The sequence below is a fragment of the Pollicipes pollicipes genome, unplaced genomic scaffold (genome assembly GCF_011947565.3).
Source record: "Pollicipes pollicipes isolate AB1234 unplaced genomic scaffold, Ppol_2.1 Scaffold_3447;HRSCAF=4054_pilon_pilon_pilon, whole genome shotgun sequence".
In the NCBI taxonomy this organism is placed as follows: Eukaryota; Metazoa; Arthropoda; class Thecostraca; order Pollicipedomorpha; family Pollicipedidae; genus Pollicipes; species Pollicipes pollicipes.
The window spans coordinates 34,551,231-34,575,090 of record NW_023596297.1 but is presented as its reverse complement, the minus strand read 5'-3'; the positions used below and the strand labels follow the sequence as shown (position 1 = coordinate 34,575,090).

The 23,860-nt window shown below is 51.7% G+C and overlaps 3 protein-coding genes across 8 annotated transcripts; 2 read left to right on the top strand and 1 right to left on the bottom strand.

Annotated features, from left to right (window-relative positions):
• The first annotated feature begins 244 nt into the window (after nt 1–244).
• Nucleotides 245–4,830, top strand: mRpL28 (mitochondrial ribosomal protein L28). Of its 2 annotated transcripts, none has more exons than XM_037214044.1 (6): nt 245–354; nt 2,534–2,752; nt 2,997–3,255; nt 3,710–3,853; nt 4,287–4,453; nt 4,673–4,830. In XM_037214044.1, the coding sequence occupies exons 2-6, from the start codon at nt 2,571–2,573 to the stop codon at nt 4,743–4,745; spliced, it is 825 nt and encodes a 274-aa protein (XP_037069939.1). In that variant the 5' UTR covers nt 245–354; nt 2,534–2,570; the 3' UTR covers nt 4,746–4,830. The 2 variants fall into 2 exon arrangements, with proteins under 2 accessions (XP_037069939.1, XP_037069940.1); XM_037214045.1 differs by lacking the exon at nt 245–354 and adding an exon at nt 360–440.
• Nucleotides 4,823–7,229, bottom strand: blp (mitochondrial import inner membrane translocase subunit Tim16). Of its 2 annotated transcripts, none has more exons than XM_037214046.1 (5): nt 7,200–7,229; nt 6,327–6,383; nt 5,778–5,862; nt 5,279–5,487; nt 4,823–5,145 (listed from the first exon to the last, which is right to left on the bottom strand). In XM_037214046.1, exons 2-5 carry the CDS (start codon nt 6,327–6,329, stop codon nt 5,050–5,052), a joined length of 393 nt encoding a protein of 130 aa, XP_037069941.1. In that variant the 5' UTR covers nt 6,330–6,383; nt 7,200–7,229; the 3' UTR covers nt 4,823–5,049. The 2 variants fall into 2 exon arrangements, with proteins under 2 accessions (XP_037069941.1, XP_037069942.1); XM_037214047.1 differs by having other exon boundaries at nt 7,116–7,201.
• LOC119091324 (F-box/LRR-repeat protein 2) lies at nt 7,216–22,431 on the top strand. 4 transcript variants are annotated; one of them, XM_037214042.1, is made up of 9 exons: nt 7,216–7,546; nt 9,861–9,972; nt 10,797–10,863; nt 11,895–12,000; nt 15,544–15,744; nt 16,459–17,625; nt 18,621–18,804; nt 20,534–20,661; nt 21,410–22,431. In XM_037214042.1, exons 2-9 carry the CDS (start codon nt 9,941–9,943, stop codon nt 21,481–21,483), a joined length of 1,959 nt encoding a protein of 652 aa, XP_037069937.1. In that variant the 5' UTR covers nt 7,216–7,546; nt 9,861–9,940; the 3' UTR covers nt 21,484–22,431. The 4 variants fall into 4 exon arrangements, with proteins under 4 accessions (XP_037069937.1, XP_037069938.1, XP_037069936.1 ...); XM_037214043.1 differs by having other exon boundaries at nt 7,216–7,585; XM_037214041.1 differs by having other exon boundaries at nt 7,216–7,595.
• Nucleotides 22,432–23,860: the final 1,429 nt, after the last annotated feature.

The following is a 23,860-nucleotide window of genomic DNA, read 5'->3' as shown; positions in this document are numbered from 1 at the left end:
GCGCGTCGTTTGCGTCAATAAGCAGCGCGTAAGGACCAGCGCGCTAGCAATAACAAAAAAAAATATTACCGGATTTCGTTGTCAACAAGTTTTGACCAATCATGACCAAATATTCAAACCATTCACCAATCAAATGCCAGTCGTTGAGCCCCTCTCCTTACCAGCAGGGCAAATCAGACAAGATATAAATGCACCTCCCCAAACAAATGCATAGCCTTGATCGTATCAGCGCCGCTCCGCGTGCTCCGAACCTGTGTGTTCTATTGCCCTGTTCCGGACGAATGCACGAATGAGTTTGGGAGGGACTGTAGCGAGGACCGTGCCGGCGTCCTTGCGTTGGAAGGCATTAGTTCGGTTCGTTTTGAGCGCATAATCGGTTTTGTTGGAGATGTGTTCGGTGGGGATGAGGTTTTGTGGGAGGCGGTAGGACTTGTGGTTGGGTGCGTATTAATTCCATAGATATGCGGGTATTTCGGAACCGGTGCCAAGTGCTGCAGTTTGCACACTAGCCAGCAAGCAGTAGGAGAACATTGGCCAATTTTCGCAATTTGAAATGGACCTTGTGTGCCTTTATATGTGTTGTGAAATTCTCCTGAAATGACAATATAGGCATGTGACCTTTAGTGTGTGAAATAAGTGACTATTCATGTATTTATGATGCACAAGACAGTGGAAATTTGCCAAATGGGTGGTGCTATGCAATATGTTGGTATTACTGTCAAAATGGGAGGGCTTACATAACTGTCAAGAATCCTTACGACTGGTGATTAAGCAGCTGGCTCACACAACCCTCCAAAAGTATCTTCAGTGATGGCTGAAGTGCTGATGATGGTTGTCACCCAGGCCACACTGATAAATACTTGACAGTTAGCAGCATATGTTTGGTCATTGTTCACATTGGTACCTGACACTGCAATATTGAATTGTTCATGACCTGATATCCGTAAGATATCAGATGCCATAATTGATCATAAAACAGAAATATTTTGGGAAATATGACAATGCCAGGAAATGCTGTGGTGTGACACTGATGGCACAGATTATTATGAGACAGCAGGTGGCAGGTATTGCATGGGATGCTGGTCAGGGTGATGGCATTTAGGTTAATTTATCTTGTATAAGATTGTTAGGTTAGCTCCTGGTTTATTGTTCTCACTTTCCTGGAGAGGCCATTTTCAGTGGTGAAATGCAGGCTGATTATGCCATCAAAACAATGGTGCCTGCTGGTTTGGAGTGTTGTGTCTCTGGAGTGCCTAGACATAGCCTATAGTAATTATTTAAGTTGCAATGTTACAGTGTATGGGTGTATGCTCTTTTGTAACATAAGGTGCCTATGTCTACCTCTACCCTATATTCAATCAATGAGGTCTGCCACCTACCTAGTGCTTGTAAGCATAGCCTTAAAGCCACCATTCTGTTCTTACATCACTGCCGTAACCTCTGACAGGGTTGTTTGTAAGGTCCTGCGCAGGTTTTTGCTATGTTTTCCCCTAGATTTTGACTTGTCCTGGATGTGCATGGAAACTAAACTTATCATTTTAGTGATATGTTATAGACAGTCTAGGTACTACTTGCACAGGGACCCATGGATAGCAAACATAAGGTTTACATGTGAGTGAGCAGCAACCATCAGTGCAGATCAGGAGCTGTGAGACATCAAGCAGGCATACTCTGCTGGTGTGCACCTGTTGCATGTGGGCACATAAATCACTATGAGAAAATCCCATGTGGCCTGTGACTTAGGCGACCTGGTAATGGGCCACACCTGAGTAGATGTGGGGAGTGCACATGACATATGGGGTGGTGTAAATTACTTATTGAGTGCACTGCAGTACTGCACCATAGCTGGTACTCAGGCAAAGATCCTCAGATAAGGTGTCAGGGCTGAGCCCCAACTGAAGGAAGTTGGTATTGGCTCCATGGATACTGACAGAAAGTATAAGCCAAAAATGGTTATGGGTTGCCCAAATTGAAGACCTTTTTGGTGCCCATGTGCAGTTAGGTACAGTTAAGTTTTTGAACATTTGTTATGAAAAGCACTGACAGAGGCAAAAAGCATTTGTCCTTTTCTGCCCACTCTGTTGTGAGGGTCCTTGCTCTTTCCTCTTCCTTTCTTGCCTCGCTCTGTTCCCAGGATTGGAACCAGGTCACCATGATAAGCAATGCTTCCAGACATGGTAACAATGCTTCCAGACATGGTAATGCTGTACCACACCACACAGCCTCAGCCTTTCAGGACTCAAGATTGTCACCATTCTGTGATGTGGAAACCCAGCTATTATTGGGAATTTGGATGCCCAGTTAAGCCAAGGGATATGTCATGATTTAGTGGAACAAACAGGAGGCACCACAACCAACCCAGGGCTTTAAATAAGCAATGGTTTCCTCCTGTTCTTGGTGCACATATGCACATGTACACTGAGCACAGTATCTTCAAACCACCTCTTCAGTGCTATTCTTCCTCAGCTCAGTGCCAAAGTTATGCACATCCAAGTGAAGGATGTGACAGCTGATGTGCCATGTTTTTCCCCAGGTATATGCCAGCATTGAAGCATATTGTATGAACCACCATGCCCAGAAACTTATTCCACTATCAGCGGGCGCATGCTGCCTGGAATGTGAAGACAGTGGTCAAATTTCTGCCCCTTGCATACCAGGCTTTCTACAAGGAGTGGCAGTTGGAGCGACCCAAGCCAGTGCATTACGTGCCTGAGCCAGGCCGGTGGAAAAAGAATCCCGAAACGGGGCAAATGTGAGTTTCATATTTCATCTGACAGGGTAACAGTAAACCTTACCTTGAATGTCATGCAAAGGTGAACAAAAGTAGGTTAAACCAATATATTTGAGTTTGTTGCCTTTGCTGCTTTTTAAATGAAAGCATGTTTAGGGTTGAGCTTTCTCAAATAGGCAGTTAAAAAGATAGAGGAACACCCTGAGACATGCAGGTATGGTATGGCGCTGCTGCACCTGATCTTCGCCCTGCCACCTGTCCTCAGCCAGAGGGTGGAGAACGTGCCGATTCCGCTGCGCTTTCCCAAGGAGGCACACCAGGGCCTGTGGGGCGGGGAGGGCGTTATTAAGGGCTACCAGAACCGCGGCCGCAACGCCAGCCTGGTGCCGCACTGGTGGGTGCCCAGCCTGCACCGCACCGTCCTCTACAGCGAAGTTCTCGACCGGAGGCTCGACCTGGTGGTGACGCAGCGCGCGCTCCAGCTCGTGCACGACCACTATGGTCTCGACATGTACCTGCTTCAGGTGCGAGCACGCCCAGGCTTCACTCCCTCCCCGGCCATACGGACAGTGCGCCGTCACTGGGGAGCGCGGGCAGGCCTGCTTTGGGTGTGTGCAGAGGCTGCGCTTGGGCGTGTGTGAGTTGTATCGCGCGCCGCTAGAGTCCAATTTGTGTCATATAGCAGGGATGCGACGACCCTTTCGATGTATTCTGGCAGGGACTAAGTTTTCAGCCGGAGTGAAATTGTCGTTTGCCGTCTTATTTGCAAATGTGACATCAAGTGATCACGCTTGCCTCGCACTTATGCAGTTCGTGAGGGTATACCTAGAACACGAGTCGCCTTGTCGGACAATATGCTGCCTATAACGCACCGCGAACCGTCCTGTTCTCACTTCGTGACGCATCTCGTCCAGTACCTAGCCTTGCCTCCCGCCCATTCCGCTGACCACCACCGACGTTTATCCTCGACGGCTGCAGACCCGGGCGTGCGACATCGTATCGCTGCTGGGCCTTAAGATCAAGCGTGAGATCCTGCTGGCGCTGGCGCGGGGCACGCTCTGGCCAGACAACCCGGAGAAGCGGCAGGAGCTGCTCGAGAAGTACAAGCAGTTCATCGTGCCGGTAGGTGCGGGACGGGGTAGGCCGGCCGGCAATAGACGCCAGACGCCGGGAGTGGGCACCGGACAGCGGGCCGGCGGCTAGCTCGATGGCAGATCTCTCTTTGCCGGCGTTGTAGATGAGCGAAGGTGCATACGGAAGTGCATAGGTGGTATCTTAAGCGATAGCATGTCTTTCTCTGCACGCATTTTGTTCACGAAACGATAGCGACTTGACTTGGGTGACCCAGACAGTGGCTTGGGGTAGTGCCAGCTGGCCTTAAATGTATGGCATCTGACGTATGCATCTTTTGTAAGCGTGCCCTGCAGTAGATGTTAGCGTTGCGTTTGCTAACTGAAGGGTTCATGCCTGCTGACCCGACGTTAAGACGAGAAGCTGGAGTGGTATGGTCTGCCGGTGGGAGGCGCCACTTCTGACCCCGTCCGTCCGTTGCCAGGAGGAGGAGGTAGAGTGGTACGGTTTGACTGTGGGAGAGGCCATCAAGAAGCTTCGGCAGGCGCAGGCGGCGGCCGGGCCACCGCCGCCGCTGAAGCACCAATACCGCTCGGAGCTGCTGGAGCGGCTTCAGGCTATTCAGGTCGAACAGGCCACCCCCACAGATAGGTATGTGCAAGATTCTTTTGTTTCAAGATTCTTAACAAAATTGCGCTTTTACTGGAATTTGAGCAGAAGTTCTGGTGTGACCCGAACCGCGGCATCCAACTGGGCTGTACGCTACTTTTTTACCTGGCGTGGTTTCTGTTTGGGCGTGTCGAGACTGATTGCGCCGATACTGGCGGATCGATCCAGTCTGAGCCCTGATTGGCTTTGCTGCGTTTACAGCGAGTCTGGTGCCAGTTCCTGGCTGACGAAGATGAACCCGTTCGGCGGCGACAAGCCTGTCGAGAAGACGTAACCCCGCCACGGACGGACGCTGGCTAGCGAGTGTAACGCGTATCTTGTTTATTAGCCTAGTATGCAATACAAACGTGCGATTGTGAGCGCCGTGTATTTTACCGACCGACAATGTCTGGAGCCCAGAGTAATCGAGCGCTCAGCTGACACTTCCTGAGGCGGACAGATCCGTCACCAGCCACTTCCGGCCCAGGGCGACCTAACGCGGCGGCTGGCGGCGACCACCGCGTGATCAACCACGATATCCCACGGCCATTACACGAGTCTTCCACCCACCCACGCACACCTACCCCACTAAAGCATTGCTAGCCCTGCCCGGTGTCGTTCCCCCGACCGGCGTCTTTCGCTTGGCTGGCCTGGGCCGAGAGGTCCGCGTCTACTCGCTCCTTGGCTCGGACCACCTGCAACACACCTGGATGTCAGTCATGCGCTGATTAGAAGGGGCTTCTGCACTTGCGATCGAGACTACGATAATTGATGCGGCGTGGGCACGAGCTTCGCGGCCAGCAAACATTCCAAGAGCGGCATGCGTACCTTGGACTGGAGGTAGAAGGAGCCGCCTTGGGCTTTGTCGTTGATCTTGAACAGGTGATCGTAGTTCTTCTTCACCTGCTCGGGCTCGAGCTTGTCAACGTTCAGTATTTTCATGGCCTCCTCGAGCGAGATGGAGGCGCCGAACGGATTGGCAGAGTCTGAGGACGTGTTACTGGAGCTGGCCCGTGCCCGGGCCGCCTGCTGGCTCGCTGCATGGAGGGATGACAGGCGTCAGGGCCGCGGTAACGGACTGGGATTACGGCAGAGACTCCAGACACAACACGCTTGCAAAGGTAGCATAAGTAGGGAGTGCTCTGGTAGTGATGACTTGCAATCAACACTACACTGTTGATGCAATCCTCAAGCACAAAACTCAAAATTGAATGAAGTCTGATAAAAAATGCCAGCAATCACCAGTGGGTCTGACAATGTACAGCACTATAAGTTGTCAATTAAATAACTATACAGCAATATAAGCTGCATCAACACCAGTACCAACCTTCATATTCCTGCTTCAGAGCTCTTCCAAAAGACCTCCCAACAACTCGAAGGCCCTGGATAACTATCTGTGCTATGTATTTGGCCTGGAAAATAGAGGTACATGGTACATGAACATGCTACTATTGAGATACATCACAACTTTCGCCAGTTAACACAAGTGGACTCAACATTACATTTCAGGTACCAGTCTTCCTCCAACAAACAAAAGCAATACAGCAATGTTGGTAGTGATGACAAACATGTCATGTTAAGCATTGCACTTCAACCACACAGTCTTCCTCCAGCAAATAAAAGCAATACAGCAATGTTGGTTGTGATGACGGGAACATGTCAATGTTTGAGGATGGCCGGTAACCAAAATATGGCATGCAAGTTATCATGTATCTTCCCTTTTTGTCAGACAGAAATGGAGGTCAAATAGTCATCAAAAAACCTAAGTATTTTTGGGTTTCTTGCAACAGTACCAAACCAACTGATGAATATCAAATTTGGGGACTATTCAATGTGACTCATACAAAAGCAAAGATACAACAGATAATTGTCTTACCATAGCAAATTAACTATCCTCTTGCAGTGAGCTGTAGGATTCTTGTTATTCTGATAGCTGAAACATTGTCAAAATAAACATGAACAATTTATGAGAAGCCTCCCAAGTCCACTGCCTTCAGGCAGTGCTAATCTATTTGTGCTTGGCAAGACATGCATCACAAATATCCAGACAAACCTTGAAGGTTGCAGAGGCACATCAGCCATGCACCTGCACGGTGAACATCTGCTTCGAGCAACTGGTTGTCAGATTCTGTATCTAGCATCCATTCATTACTCCTCATTACTCATATGACTTAAATGACACTAAGGGAGAATACAATAAATCTTCAGATGAAACATAGGCAGTCAATGACAATTTGAAAAAGGCAACAGATCCTTGTTGTCATTGGTACTTTGCAGCACACTCCACTTCTGGAGCTTGGAGGTGTCACCTGCCTCTCACCCTGGAGGAAAGGTGGGCACTGCCAGGAATCAAACCCTGTACCTCTGGTTTGCCAGACATGCAGTGGTCAATACAAACCACTACATTATGAGTAACAGACCTATATTGTGCCCACCAGAAGTTGGGACACCTCTGATATGCCACCTTCACAGTTTGACAGCCAATGTTAACACCAACTTAGGCAAAAGGTATGGAGAGGATGTGCAACATTACCTATCAAATGAAGGCCAAGGCTCACACAAAATGGAAACCAGCTAGTTAGCAAGTATAACCTAGCTGATGCACACTGTATAAGTGAGTAGCTAATGCGAGGTGCAAACTGCTTTTAACCTATGAATAGCTCACCGCAATACCGCAGCCGTCTATACGAGTTTCAACAAAAAAAGCAATGGCCTTGGGGATAAATACAACATTATGCAACCCACTCACCGCATCCCGAGCCCCCACACGCATGACCCCTACCACGCCACAGCAACCTTATGAAGGAAAACCACAATTGTAGCATACTCGCCATTTATGCCGCCTAATTTGTTCCTTTAGCGGGTTTGGCAAAAACTTTACATTCAGACCAATCGTCTTCTCGGAGTTGTGTCTTGTAGCCAATCATAGCTCCGGCAGATGTTGTTGATCCATCCATAGATCGGCTGAGCAGTTTGAATCCAGACTGCTCGATTCACGCTACCCTGATCCCTCACGCTGATCGTGGCGTCCGCGCCGGTCGCGTGCATTATTTGGAACAGAGGTGACCTAGGAGGGGGGTCGAAAACGTCGACAGGGCAAGTAGACTTTAATTTTCCTGAGCACCATAAGGCAAGGTAATGGAAGGTAAATTTTCCATCAGCAGAATCACCTCAAACGCCATGTACGCTATTTTCAGTGAAAAACGATCCCATGTGATGTTATGGTCATTCTACTACAAGCTTGTAAACAATGCGTGGATGCTGCATTGAAAAAATGTACACATCGTCCTATGCACCAGATAATCACCCTTAGTCACCCTCAGATATCTTGCACAAGAGGGGTCTGTGAAAAGCCAAATTCCCTTCATAGTTATATGTTATTGAATTGGTTATCAGGTATTTATAACCACTATTTCTTCACAATTAGACCCTAGCTTTTGCTATCCTTGCCCAAACCCACTGCCTACCAGAACCAAAATGGTTATTTTCAATTTTATATGAATACATGCTACTGTGAATGCTGCAATCTTGTATGCTTTGTGGGCTCAATCTACCAGGACACATAACCCCTGGGCATACCCATCTCCAAGGTTGGGAAGATCAGATTAGGTTAGGTGAAAGTGGAATATAGGGGATCAACCCACCTGAAAAGTTTTTTCAATGAAAATATCAATGTTTTAGTTTTGATGTTATATGTCCCTTTCATCATGCATTGTGCCATCCACTGCAATACCCTTGGTTGTCCACCATATCTGCTATGTAGTTGACCAAGCATGAAAATGCATACAAGAGTTGACCATGGACACACTGCACTGAACCAAGCATCACAGTTCATCCGGGCATGAACAATGCAACTTGAAATAACTTTTCAGAGTTATTTTTCCCACAGGTAACAAGTGCCACCTCAGGATGTTTATTACTCAGCTGGGTCTCACACATATCACATCCTGACAGCCAACAAGTGACCTGATTGTCCACTTGGTACTGCCAGAGAACTGATGATGGGCAGCTGCATGGCTGGGTGACCAGGCTGGTGCAGGCTATATGGCTGGGCACCAGGTGCCTGACCAGACCAGGCTGGTGGAAGCTATATGACTGGACACTAGGCACCTGACCAGACCAAGCTGGTGCAGGCTATATGGCTGGACACCAAGGTGCCTGACCAGACCAGGCTGGTGCAGGTTATATGGCTGGACACCAGGTGTTTGACCAGACCAGGCTAGTGTAGGCTGTATGGCCAGACACTGGTGCCTTGCCAGATCAGGCTGGTGGAGGCTATCTTGTGCACCAGGTACCCAACATGGCTGGTGCAGACCATATAGTTTGGCACTAGGCACCCAACCATACTGGTGCAGATTATACAGTCATTGTCACATCCAGCATCATGATATCCAGAAGGGCACCACAATAGTAGTGTCACAGCGCGAGCTGATTGGGCTGGCGTTCACTGTGATGATATCAGTTCTGTCATAAGTTAGGGCAATTGTTTCCCTTTTGGGCCTTATTTATTTGTGCAGTTAATGTTATGGTAATGCTTTGCTCTACAGTGCACTACACTTGTTCCTGTTTGGGCGCTATATAACCATGCAGTCAAAGTGCCGGAAAACTCCAAATTGCTGCCACTATAACCAGTTGGTGTTCAACAGCACCGCCTTAGCTGTCGTTGCCTTGGAGGAAAGCCGTGGAATGGCCGGCATCAGTGGCCGGCCATCACAGCAGAACAGGGTGTGATATGCGTGCTCTATCTGCACCGTGGTGCAGTTGGATAGTGCGTGATCCATATTTCAAGTCGGTCGGGTGGAGCTGCAGCTGGACCCGACCAGTTGTAGTGAGAGGACATCAGAGATGCGTGACGTAACTTCCCCGCATAGGTGTGGCTGGACCTGACCAGGTGTAGTGACAGGATGTCAGAGATGTGTGACGTCACTGCTCTCCGCAGGCGGCGCTGGACCTGACTGAATGTAATGGCAGGACGCCTGAGATACCCTGCGTAGGTGTGACTGGACCTGACCAGGTGTAGTGACATGACGTCAGAGATGCGTGATGTAACTGCTCTCCGCAGGCGGCGCTGGACCTGACTAAATGTAGTGACAGGGTGTCAGAGATGTGTGAAGTCACTGCTCTCTGCAGGCGGCACTGGACCTGACCAGGTGTAGTGACAGGACGTCAGAGATGTGTGAAGTCACTGCTCTCTGCAGGCGGCGCTGGACCTGACATGTAGTGACAGGACGTCAGAGATGTGTGACGTAACTACCCTGCGTAGGTGTGGCTGGACCTGACCAGGTGTAATGACAGGATGTCAGAGATGTGTGACGTATCTACCCTGCGTAGGTGTAGCTGGGCCTGACCAACGGCCTGGACAATCAGCTGCCTGATACACAGGTGAATCACATGGTGGCTAACATTACAGGCCAGAAGCTGGAGGCTGGAGAGCGGTCCCTTCGAGCCGAGCTGGACGAGACCAGACGCCAGGCCGGTGACACAGGACGCATGATCCGGAGTGCCACGGACAACGCTGCAAGGTTGGTCGACATCTGGCGAACGGAATTAGTGATGGATCCTTGCTGGTGGCCTGGTTGATGTGTGGAATGGAACCACCTCAGCGTTTGCGAAACACGTGCGATGAGTAATCATGTTCATGGAATAATTGATATCAGCAGGAAATGACTTCAGCGCCGGGTTTTCGGTATTTTGAGTTTGGAGCCCTCATGCTGCCTTAATCGACCATAAGTATGCCAGAACATGCTAGCAACACGAGATCTCGAGGAACATTTTAAGCTAAATTCACTGTTGAGTGAACGAAATGAGTGTTTGAGCGAGTGGGTGGCGTAGATGTAATTGAGCTAACGTCCATGTAGTTAATTGTGTTTTAGGTAACCAATGGCAATGTGTCGAACTGGTCTGGTGTCGCAGTTACTTGCTTTCGGATTACGCGTATGCAGCGCTTCTAACAACGTGGGTGGTTCAATGCGGATTCAGTAAGCATGCAGCACAATGTTTGCTTGTCTGTGTGCGCTTGAAGCTCGAGGCAACGTCTTGTCCCAAGTTTGTGGCCTGCAGGTGTTCAGTTTCCTCAAATTGTACGCGAGACACGGCAAGCTGCACTGTATTGAAAAATCAAACTTGTCTCTTGCTGCGGCATAAGGTATGCTATCTTTTTCCAAATACACAGGGGCTGCTTTTCCCTCGAAACGGAAATGGAAGAGCTTTAGACGGCTAGGAGTATCAGACGCATGCATCACATTCTAAACATCTTACTTCCGGCGCCATTTTGTGCTGTACAAATAGGATGCTATTTATGGAGTAATCTCTGTCCTCGTGAACATGACATGTGATGTCACTCCAGGCTGGCTGACGAGCGAGAGCCCCCGGCGTCACCGGAGAAGCGGCTGGCGCGGCCCCGGATCTTGGAGGTGGGCGGCTCCGACGGCCTTTTGGCACACTGACTGGAATTGGGTATTACCAGCTCTCTCTGAGATAAAGCATCACAAGCTCTCACTGGGAATGAGGCATCACCAGCTCGACAACTTGCTTTTCACGTGTCCTCGCCGCGCTGATTAACGGCAGCACGCACATAGTGCATCCCAAGTACAGCAAGCTCCATGCAAAAAATCGGGATGTGGCTAGAAAGCACTCTCTTCATTGCGCCCAGGTGCAGAGACATGGCGTGTTGCTCTCACAAGCAGACCACGGGTCCGACAAGGAAATTGTCGAAAAGGAAACACCGCAAGCAACCGTGTTACACGTCCAGCGAATACAGAGCTGCAAAACGACCGGATCGCCTCACTCACGCCCACACATTCCCAATGTTATTGACAAAGCAGTGGACGTCCGTGACCGTCGACAGAAAGTGAATGCCAAACGCCTGTTACGCACGAGTCGGTAGCGTCAGTGGCAGCCGCCCGTACGCCGGAGGCAGCGGACGACGTTGGTCCCATGTGTGGATGAATGCTGCTGTGCGGTGGAAGACTCGTGTGGCGGCGAAAGAGTGTCAGCACATTGGTGAAGGTCCATAAGAATGATTTAGCAAAAAAACGTGTTTCCGACTACAATGCGGATGTATGCTCCCTTCATTCAGGCTCTTGATTCACCATGCGTGGCCAAAGAGAGCAGTTGTGAGATCCTAAATGGAATCCCCCAGGACGAGGGCAGTAGCGATGCTCCAATAGATGCTTCTTGGTACGCCCACACAAATGCCGGAACTCTTGCTTTGTGATGGCATCCCACTTTAACGAAAACGCTCTAACCCTAAGTGCAACATTTTTACCTCAATAGCATGATATCTGGAATCATGTCCATGCTGGTCGAGTTCACGTGACGTGCGGAAGCTCTATTAACGTTGCATAGATGCTACGGCGCCGTGTTAACGTCGCAGTGTTTTGATGACTCGTCTTGTGGGTTATGCACTGACCGAGCTCATCTTGACCGCCTGGACTGTTTCCAGGTCAAACATGGCAGGAGCCGGGACCCTTTCGAAAGGGTACCGGCAGAGGTCCTGCATTACATCCTCTGCTACTTGACACCAATAGAGGTGCTAGAAGTCCGGAGAGGTACGTAACACGCGCAAAATGGCAGTCTAGTTCCTGAATTCTGCCAAGTGTGTTATCTTTGGCCATTTATCTACATAGGTGGAATAAAACACTCCCAGGGTGTCAGTTCGAGAACGAAGTCAACACATAGGGGTTGGTAAGTAAATGCTCGCAGGGTATGGTACCGCAGGGTCGAGCTTGTATGGTCTGTATCCGAAAGGACTCTGTCGAGATAAAGCTCGTGGTAGATATGGTCCTTGGCGGATAAAGGTCACATGAACAGGTGTGGAAACCGATGAACCGCAGGTGGAACAGGCTCGTATGTGATGTGATGTCTAACGCGGAAAAGGCTCGTACATAATGTTATGCGTCACGTGGAAGAGGCTCGTGTGTAATGTGATGCCTCGCGTGGAGGAGGCTCGTATAGAATGTAATGTCTCACGTGGAAGAGGCACGTATGTAATGGCATGTCTCATGTGTATGTGTATGTGATAGGATGTCTCATGTGTATGTGATAGGATGTGTCACGTGGAAGAGGCTCGTGTGTGGTGTAACGTCTCACGTGGAAGAGGGTCGTATGCAGCGTGATGCCTCACGTGGGAGGGGCTCGTATGCACTGTGATGTCTCGCTTGGAAGTGGCTCGTTTGTTGAAAGTTTGTTGGGGAACTGTTTCAAGGAACATTCGTATACAAAAGAAAAAATGCGCAGTGCATGGTGTAGAACATGATTTAGCGGGGCGCTTTAGACCATGTACAGGACGCATACTCCGGAGGGAGGAGAGCTTCCTTCAAGTGAAAAACGTTTCTTAAGCCAAAACGAGTTTTGGAACAGGGCCTTATGAGCAACGAACACGACTCGTAGGCTCGTTTCACTATCTTCTTGGGACAAAGACTTGGTGTGCCGCTTGCTAAGCCTTTTCCCGCGAAGACGTTTCTCCCGATGAAATATTTGCATGCCGATTGCCGCTTGGGCGCAGTTTCCCTTGCGGCTTAGGTCAGACACCTTTCTGTTCGAACGAGATCAGTTACTGCCTTGCCGCCATACAAGATTTCGCGGATGCAGTCATCTGCTTACGAATATTTAGCAACGAACATGCCCCGTTGGCGAGATTCAGACTGAAGTGAATCCCCAGTTGTGTGCGAACTTGAGCAATGCAAACCTCTGGTCCCTACTTTTACCAAATGGAGCCCAGGGATAGAGTTTTTTCTTGTGAACATTTTTCATAGTGAGGTTTTCGTTTGCGAATTGAAGCAGACCAACATCTTACCATTTTCGACCCGAACCATTGCATGTGAACTTGGCTAACGAACATTTGTGTCACATTTTTTGTGAACATTTGGGACTGTACGAAGTCCGCAGGGCTGGAGACGTGAAGCCGCACGCGTCCCGGGCCACTCCCGTGAGACACAGTGGCAGGAAGCTAGGGCGAATGTCGTCATCGAAGTTGTAAAGAGGTAAGAAAGTCTCCAAACCGACACAAGCCTGGCAAACGAACACTCCCCAGAAAACACAGTGGCGGCCACAGACAACCCACCAATTGGACTGGGCAAAACAGGCGCGGTCGGGATCACCCATGCATAATATCTAGCTGCTTCGTCGGGCCAGTCATGGTGCACACCCACGTAGATTCACCTGGTGCAGATAACTGATGAGAGAGGAAAGTACTCGCATCAAATTAAACAAACGTCATTAAGCTACTTAGCTTTCAATGCAGTCGGTGAACAACTGGACAGCAGCGGACGACCCGGTGCAGCGGCGATTCGGGCAGATGCCCAAGCGCAGCAGTGCTGAATGATGATCCAACGGATCAGCATTGGCCACGATTCAGCGCAGCAGCGTTGGCATACGGTGCAGCGCGGCAGCGCCGGCAGATAGTTCAGCAGGTTCAGCTCGGCAGGGCCGGCAGACGGTTCAGCGCAGCTCCATCAGCAGCGTGAATAAACGCTGCCACCATATGTAGCCGTTACCAATAACACCAAAATCTTTCGATTCCATGATATTACGTAACATTCCGTCCACGTTGGCCGCTCAACCCTCAGCCCCCTCTCGGTTCGCCGCTCGCTCGCTCGGTGCCTCGGTTCGGCGACGCCCGCGGGCAGGAGCCGGCCGGCCGCCCCCGACACATAGGCAGCCCGCAACGTACCGGGCTGTGGCCGCCCGACTACGTTACACTTACATTACCAACCTTCTGTCACTAACTATTGTGTGGCTACCAAGCTGAATCATGGTTGAGTTAACGTAGATTAGTCTAGGCATTCGGATGAAAGTAACCTCAATTGAATTGAGCCCACAGTGAGCATGTATTTTATATGTAAGCCTTGATGAGTCGGTAGTGAGTACAATGGAAGTGAGCGCAGGCCATTGGTGTTTCGTTCGAAGAAAAAAAAAGCGAGGATGGGAATGCATTCGGTAGTTTCCTTAAAAAGTCGCATTCCCTTTGCGTGGTTCTCATTGTTTTGAATGTTTTCGTCGAGCGGTTCGAATAGTGGCTATTCGGGGCAGTCAACTAAACAACGTCTCAGCAGGTCATCATCAGAGTTCACGCGAGGCAATCGACCAAAAATGATGGCTGTCACCGATTTATGGTAGTAAGTTAAGTTCAAGTAACCACATATTTTTACGTTGAGGGCTTATACATGTTATGTGACCGAATAACGAAATAATGGTTTTCCATCATATGACACGAGCTTAATTTGACATGACCTATATGACCTATATATGACATGACATGACCCTTGCTGACATCGCAGTATGGTTCTGAAGTGAAAGATCTCGCGATGACGACATTGGAGGGAACCGGATGGTTAAAGCCTTTGACTCCTGGGCGGCGGGCCCGAGTTCGAATCTCGGTCGTGTCACGCCTCTTGAGCGCATGCATAGATACTGTAGCTGCTGGTGTCCTTTATTAGGAGACGCAGTCATGTGCGTTCCGCTCCCTTTCGAAATAGCTTCTCGGGCACCGGGAAATAGCTGTTAGCGTCGGGTATGTGGCGGTATGTGGCGAAATAACCTAGGGGGTGCCGAACCAAACAGCGCGGTGTTCCCCGCCAGCACAAGAGCATGGCGGCGAGGCGGGCTGTCAAGCAGACGTCACTCGTCAAGCTGTGTCACCTGTGCGATTTGCCAGTCTCTGGTGGTGCTGGTCTGTGGCGCGTGGCGGTCGTCTGTGCTGCTGTGGCCCGCCGCTGCGGTCCGCCGCTGCGGTCTGCCGCTATGGTCCGCCGTTGTAGTCCGCCGCTATGGTCCGCCGCTATAGTCCGCCGTTGTGGTCCGCCGCTGTGGTCCGCCGCTGTGGCCCGCCGTTGTGGTCCGCCGCTGCGGTCTGCCGCTGTGGTCCGCCGCTGTGGTCCGCCGCTGTGGTCCGCCGTTGTGGTCCGCCGTTGTAGTCCGCCGCTGTGGTCCGCCGTTGTGGTTTGCCGCTGTGGTCCGCTGCTGTGGCCCGCCGTTTTGGTCCGCCGTTGTAGTCCGCCGCTGTGGTCCGCCGTTGTGGTTTGCCGCTGTGGTCCGCTGCTGTGGCCCGCCGTTTTGGTCCGCCACTCAGTCGGCCCGTTTGATGCCTGCAGTGTCGCGCCGCTGGCGGGCAGCGGCAGACGCCAACCTGACGCGGTGTCGCCACCTTGACCTCACCTGGGACGACGTGCGAGATGTCAGCGAGGAACGACTGGAGTGGCTGCTGCGCCGCCTGCCGTCCCTGCGCCGCCTCACCAGCGGGCGTCCTGTCTGGGCAGACAGCATCAAACAGACGCTGTCCGTCGATATGATCTGTGAGTGCTGTGTGACGTCTTCACGTGTGCAGGTCAGCTGACTGCATGCTGCGTGGGGAATCTAGCCAGCCGGTGCGTGACAGCGATGCTGGAGATTTACGCGTACCTTGTGCGCCGTTCGCGCTATTGGTCTTTCTGTGTGCTATCAAGTCTTCGGCTGTTTTTACCCCTAGCTCTATTTTTCGGGACTGTACGTTCTATTACAAATGCAGGCGTCTCCATACTACTTATATCACCGTCCAGTGAATCAGCGTGCCTTCGACTTAAACAGCTCCCCCAGACAGCTCCTGCCCATCAAAGACAGTGCTGCCTCATACCTCGCGACGTTAACAAATAGAAGCAAGCTTGACCTGTGCTATGCCATTTTGTGAGGTGAAACGATGTTCTACTAACAGCATTACTATGACCGTTGCTAACCCTGGCGATTACCACGTTGTATAATTTGTTTCGTGCCCTTCATGAAGTGTCCTGTGTGTGTTTCAATCACTGGTGTGAGTTACGAATTCTTACCGTTGGCTGGACGCCGGCGGTATGACCATTCGGGTGCCGATCGACTGGCGGCAGACATCTGCGCTGTGCCCTTTTGATGGGCTGTTTATGCCATTGTATCTGGTTTAGTCACGGTGTAAACGGATGGGGTGTAGGGGCAGACACAAAGGCGGTGAGATGTGCCTTGACACACCGTCTGAAACTCAAGCCACTGTGTCGTTCCAGCCCGGCTCCTCGGACACCTGCAGGAGGTGGACTTGTGGTACTTCAGTGTCGACCCGCAGTCGCTGGAGAGGCTGTGCGCCAGCTGCCCTCAGCTGGAGCATGTCCATCTGCCGGAGGCGTGCACGGAGCCGTGCCTGGCGGCGCTGCTACGTCACCTGCGCACCCTGCGACGGCTGGACATGACGCGCGCCGACGTGCGAGGGGCGTGCCTCTCACTACTGCCCGAGTCGCTGGAGGCGCTATCTGTGAGCAGGTGTGACAACCTGCCGTCGGCCTGCATGCGCCAGCTGACCCGCTGTCCTCGGCTGCGGGAGCTGAGCGTGACACGCATGGAGACGCTGCAGTCGGCGGACCTGGCGGCGGGCCTGGCCGGCTGTCCACGGCTGGAGAGCTTCACCGTGGCGGGGTGCTGGGGCACACAGTCGACCTTTCTGCGTCAGCTGTCCCACTGTCCTCGGCTGCGGGAGCTGGACTTGTCGTACATGCCTGATGTGCAGGCGGCAGACCTGGCAGCGTGTCTGGCTGCATGTCCAGACTTGGAGAAGTTGACAGTGACCGACTGCATGAGTATCCAGTCGGCCTGCCTGCGCCAGCTGAATCGCTGCCCCCGGCTGCGGGAGCTGGACGTATCCCGTGTGAGGGGACTGCAGGGGGCAGACCTGGCGGCAGGTCTGGCCGGCTGTCCGCAGCTGGAGAGGCTCACAGTCACCGGGTTTAAAGACCTGCAGTCGGTCTGTCTGCGCCAGCTGGGCTGCTGCTCGTTGCTGCGGGAACTGGACTTGTCAAATGTGCTGGGACTGAGGACGGAAGACTTGGCTGCTGGCCTGGCCGGCTGTCCACGGCTGGAACGGCTGTCTGTGTCGGGCTGTGATGATCTGAAGTCGACCTTCCTGCGTCAGCTGACCCGCTGTCGTCGGCTGCGGGAGCTGGACGTCTCGTGGGTAAAGACGCTGCGGGCGTCGGACCTGGCGGCCGTGCTGGCCGGCTGTCCACGGCTGGAGCGGCTGACGGCGGAGGGGCTGAAGCCGGCGCTGGCTCTCTGCCTGCCGCCGGCCATCCTCCCCTCCCTCCGATGTCTGAACGTGTGCTGGTCCAGCGCGGTGTCCGGCACGAGTCTGGAGCTGCTGTCCGTCCTGCTACCTGGCTTGCACACGCTCAAGTTGCGCGGTGAGTATTTTCCCATCACAACCCCGGCTCGTGTAGCGCGCGCTATATATATATATATATATATATATATATATATATATATATATATATATATATCTATCTATCTATCTATCTATCTATCTATCTATCTATCTATCTATCTATCTATCTATCTATCTATCTATCTATCTATCTATCTATCTATCTATCTATCTTTCTATCTATCTATCTGTCTGTCTGTCTGTCTGTCTGTCTATCTATCTATCTATCTATCTATCTATCTATCTATCTATCTATCTATCTATCTATCTATCTATCTATCTATCTATCTATCTATCTATCTATCTATCTATCTATCTATCTATCTATCTATCTATCTATCTATCTATATATATATATATATATATATATATATATATATATATATATATATATATATATACTGTATAAACGTATACACTGCGCACGTGATGGGCGGTAGCGCAGCTCGATATGATGCGGCGTTTCAATCGTCCGTTGTTATCTATGGGTATTGTAAGTTTCGGAAGTAGGCAGTATCGGAGGATGATAGGAAAAGTGTGTCATGTCCGAGATTTGTACCCAACGTACAGTTTTCTTGTTTCAATGGCGTCAATGCTTCAACGGTGCTTCCGAGCAGAGGATGATCCACGGGGTTTCCACTCTTTGAGAGCACGGAAATTTTCCGTCTCATTTAAATTTGTGCCGCATTCAGATCGAGGGCGTCACTTCGCACACTGTCTTGCTCTGGAGTGACGATAGTGTCAGCCAGCTGCTAGTTTGATATATGTGACGGAATTGGCGAAGCCACTTCTTCCTGATCACAGATGAGTGCTCTCGTCCTATGTATACTCCGCCTCTGACACGAAGTTGCGAAAAGCATTGTGGTTTCCAACACCTGTCATTCCGGTTCTGTTCGTTTTCGGTGGCCATTTGGTGTCCCGCGCCCGCGCGGCGGCGGCGGTGCGCTGGACCCAACCGACTTTTGCCTCGTGCAGGTTTCGCGGTGCAGCGGGCTGACTTGTCCGGGTGCCTGCTGGGCGTGTTCGCGAGGATCCGCGCGCTCAGCCTGACATCGCCGGGCAGCGCGACGGACGCCGCTCTGCGCAGGCTGCAGGGCTTCCGGCTGAAGCGTGTGGACCTGTCCTGGTGTTATAACTGCTCCGAGGAGACTGTCACGCAGTGAGTGCTCCACGGGGCTCAGTGTGCCACGAGATACGAAGTCAGTACAGGCATCAAGCGAACGTTGAGGCGTGATGTTGCATAAATGTTTTCCAATAGTATCTGGATTTACTTAGCGTCTCCCGGTGTGTCGGAGGCTGGCTATTTTCAGCGTTATAACTCCCCCCCCCCCAAAAAAAAAAGCAGGAGATGGAGGGTTTTGTTGCTTCACGTAGGTATGAAGCTGATCACCATGGTTTGCCATCGCGTGCTTGCCGCTCACGGCAGCTGACTTCAGGCAGCTTTTGTGCGACCGATCGGGAATCCGGTCCCGTTAAAGCAAAGGCCAGCCCGCCAGTGGTCCTCTGCCAATGGCCTGCTCTATGGCCATCTATCGAACAGTCCGCCCATCTTGAGCCAATCTCACCCCAACATTGGACGGCAGCGTCCGTAGCCGGGGATGGCACGTGGTCCCACTACGCCTCAGAAGTATGGCGGCTCAGACCGGACTCTGACGTCATACAGGGCTCTCACTCGTCACCAGTCTTGTTCAGACCGTCTTCAGAGGGCGGCGCGTGCTGGTGCGACGGTGAAGTCCCGGGCGGGGGGGGGGGGGGGTTACATCGCTGCTGGTGAGCGATCTGGTGGGTGCATGACGCACCACCGAGCACTACACCTCTCGTGTGTACCACTGTGCGCAGGTGTCACGGCCTTCAGGAGATCGCGACGTCACTGTGCCGGACGGGATTGAGGCTATCTGCTTGCTTTGTGTTCTTGATGTTGACCGCCGTCTTTCCTAATTACGTAACCGGGAGGTCACGTGCATCTTGTGAATTTGACCTTGACCTGACAGTACCCTGTCCCAAGTCGATCAAGTTTGTTGTGAAACATATGAGTTCGAACTTGTGATGTTGAGTAAATGACCTTCCATATGTCAGGAGGTACTGGTTAAACGTCGTACGGCACTTGAGTGGATGATCACTGCTCGAAACATCGAGTACCGACAGCATGGTTGTACTTCAAAGTCGCTTAACCAGTACTTCCTAGTGTATGTGAGATAGTTAACTCAACATTAGAACCTAGAATTTATAGTGCTGAAAAAACAGCAGCCGAAGGCCTTTATTTTGCATGGCAAGTACGATTTTGAAACTTTTTTGTAACCGGATGTCTATGCACGCGTATGAGTATCTACGTCCAGTCGGTGATTTCTTAAATGCCGCCTTTTCAGTACCCTTTTAAAATGTATCTTGTTTTCCAGAATCGTTAAGAAGTCTTACGTCCTAACCAGCTCACTGAGTTGGTGCTAAACGGACTTTAAATAAGAGCAATCGATGCGTTGTTCATTTAGCGCAGAGCAGACTGAATGTCCACACTATCCTTTGAAGCCGGAGGTCAACTTGACCCTGTACGGTTGGAGGTCGTATTCCGGCTACCGTTCTGAACGTCATTGCGCGTCACTAGACCAACCTATAGCATAGGTTGCATTTAGGCCGGCAGTCTGCAGTGATGCTCGGTGTGACCTGTGCAGTGCTGGATCGCGGGCTGGTGTTCTCGGTGTGACCTGTGCAGTGCTGGACCGTGGGCTGGTGTTCTCGGTGTGACCTGTGCTGTTCCGGACCGTGGGCTGGTGTTCTCGGTATGACCTGTACTGTGCAGGACCGAGCATGAGCTGGTGTTCTCGGTGTGACTTGTGCTGGGCGGGACCGTGAGCTGGTGTTCTCACTGTAACCTGTCGCGTCATCTGCCACAGGCTGGTGCTCGCCTGTCCGTCGCTGACAGTGCTGGGGTGGTGCTGTGACCAAAGCCGGACCGAGGCCATGCTAGACAGCCTCTCGCGCCACCTGCCCCCGGATCGTGACGTCACGCTCGAGGTGGATGGTGAGTGGATGACGCACCCGCTTCTCCGTGTCGGCGGATGGAGTGTGCCGGGCGTTCATCGCTCCGTCTTTGCGATGGCCGACATTGCGGCTTTGTGACGCAATCAGTGGCTGAGGCTGCGCGGCGTCATGTAGTATTCGCTGCGTCTCACCTTCGCGGGAAGGGCGGACGCCGCGGGGAATCGAACCCCGCATCTCTCGTTTCCCAGGCGTGCAGCTCTGACACCGCGCAACAACGAAACCCGCCAGTGGGATCATTGATTACATTGTGCAACAGTGGTTATCGTTCAGAGATGTTATCAGGCGGTCCTGGACCACTCCGTAGTGCTGATTCCGAAGATCGTTACGTTTTTTTCAGGCGCAGCTTTCTGAAAAACACGTCATCTATATACGTGCACAGTCGGACAGTTGTGCTTTTCGCCTCCTCACATCTCTGTAACCCTTACCTAGAAATAGAACTGCACTATGAACGCACCAGTACATGCCGTATTGTATAACTGATGGCTTCTCGGATGTTGCGAGGTTTTCTTGAACCCGTAGCGCAATTGCCTTGGGATAATCCCTAACAGTTAAGAATGGATTCCAGAAACTCATGCGAGGGGACTTTTACTCTCCCAGGTAATTGCGTACTAAAGTGGCGCCTAGTCTTCCGTGGTAAGAAAAGAAGGGACACGATCTAGCGCTCAAGTGACGCGGGGGGCGACAGCAATGTGTTTGGTGACGGAGCTTAACCCACTGTCTGCCGGCAGGAGGGCTGCTGCCTGTTCTGCCGCGGCTGCCGCCCGGCCCGCTCCGCGTGAGGGAAATGTCGGAATTTCCATGATGAACACTGCGTGACCCGGCGTGTCGCGGTGCAGTCCGGTCCAGTACTGGCACGCCACCGGCCGACACGCCGCAGCCGCGTGTCGCCGGCCGACCGACGCGCGCCCTCCACTGCCGACGTTACCTGCTGCCACACGCTGTAGACGTGCTGTGCGGCGTGACCGTACCGTTTCGACACGGGCCGCTGCGCCTGTGTGCTCAGAGCCGCAGCTGGCTCGGGATTGACGTGTTGAACAGCGTGTCTGTGCGGCCGGAGCTGGGTGGGAGTCAGTTGTCGACAGGCGGCTTGTTGGCGAGGTCTGACTGCGTCCCAGCTGGCCGCCAGTGGAGCGTCTGCACTTTGCCACCCCCAGTTGGTGGGTGAGACTGTGGCCGACCGGCGCTCGGTCTGGGCGCTGGCGTCACCGGCTCGTCCGCAGACGTTGGTTTACTGCCCCTGTGCTGATCTTCGGGCCACCTGTCAGCCACACGCGCGCTGGGAGCGTGACGTCTGATGACGACATCACGCGCCCGTCGTCGCCGCTGTGGCGGGGGAGACGCTTACTGCGTGAGCTCGCTTGCTGTTGTGCTTTCCGATATTGATTAAGGCTGTGATGCGATCGGGTCTGTGTTTTGTAGATAATGATGCGTATGCGTTTGTTCAACCTACGGCATCTGCCATCCGTTGGACCACACCATGTACATACGCCATTTATGGCGCCATGCATTCAGTATGCGCTTTTTCATGAGCTTAACATTGATTGGCTGGCTCACCAGCTTGACGTTTGGTTAGCTGCTGACGTTGAATGCAATGCGTAAGAGATGCATCGACTTTCTAAGTATTTTGTGGTTTTAAATACCCTATTTTGTACCTTTTACTAACCAATCGGTCGACTTTGTCGCTCACTATGAAAACTCCTGTGATGTTCTCCGCCGTTATACTCGCGAAACTGTTGCAATATATTTCATATACAAAACACTCCGTGGTGTAACTGTGACTAGACCTTTCTGCAGGGATGATATCTTGTGTGGTGAGAACAAATTAAGTGATCCAGCCAGTTTGAGCGTCAGCGGGACCATCTCGGCGGCCACAGCGGTGGCCATTCCCGGCTTGTACGCCGCGGGCAGGGGCGTTTCGATAGGTTGTCTGTAGTGTGGAATCCAACCGCCTCCTTTTGTCATATTTGGACGTGTCCATATTTTGAAATCGATACCGTTTCCTGCAGCCTCCGTCGAGGCACGGTCGCCAGTACGGGGGACAAGGGAATCCATCACGCAAGGTGTGTAAAGGCAGATATCACAACCACGGCTATTCAAGCCCGTTTTGTCCAGCTCGTCCGTGCATTCGCCGAGCAATCTTGTCACGAAGCGGCCGTGGGGCAGCCAATGTAGCCTGCTCCGAGAGCAAGCTTGAAAACAACAGGCAGCGGCCTGACCCGAGGGTGACCTCGCCGTGAAGCATCCGCTGACGCACTGGCACTATCATAGCCAATATATCCCGCAACATTTTGTCGCGACACCTTTGTCGCACTCCAAGTTTGCGACAGCCAACCTAAACTAAACCGCCATGTTTTTTATCATCGATGTCATCGCCTGCAGACCCCAGGCTTTTCCGGCCCCACCGGCGGTGCGGCGCGGAGCGTGTCCGTAGGATGGTGACCACAGGAAATGGTTGCCGGTACTCGTGTATGATGCTCTTGTGCGCCACAAGGTAGCGTTTTCGGTAGTGGCGTGTTAGCTTAAAGTGTGAGGGTTTGTGCGTATGCTTTGGCCATTTCTGCGTTGTGACATGTGGTGGCAACTGTCTTACTTCCTTTGGCATTGTCGGTTGCGGTGTCTTTCTCGATGTGCTCGTTTGCAGGATTTTTCTCAAGGCATTCATTTCTTACGATTCTGTTTTCTCAAACTATTCCTTTCTTAGGATAGTTCCTGACGCTATTCATTTCTTACGATTTTGTTTTCTCAAACTATTCCTTTCTTATGATGTTTCCTCACGCTATTCGTTTCTCAGGATTTCGGATTACGATTTTAAGCCGTTTCGGCTGCTGTGGCCATCTGGCGCACTTTTTCTACAACTCTGGACTGGGCTAAATAACTTCTCTGATGTACAGCGAAACACGAGATGTCAATGCACAGGACGTCATTGATTTATCCGCAGGTCACGCCCATCTGGCACGACATACCCTGGGCCTGCGCTGTTGCTCCTGCTGCAGCCTTCTGTCAAGGAGTCCTTCCTTCTCCTCGTCGTTTTTGTGGAATATTCCACACTTCACCCGGAATACCTTTTCAGCCCTAGATTTTGTTGCTCTACTGTCCGTATATATGTATGTCTTGAAGTTTCAAACGCTCCAACATAAAATGACTGTCACATGTGTCTAGTCGACAAGGTCAAAAAGGGA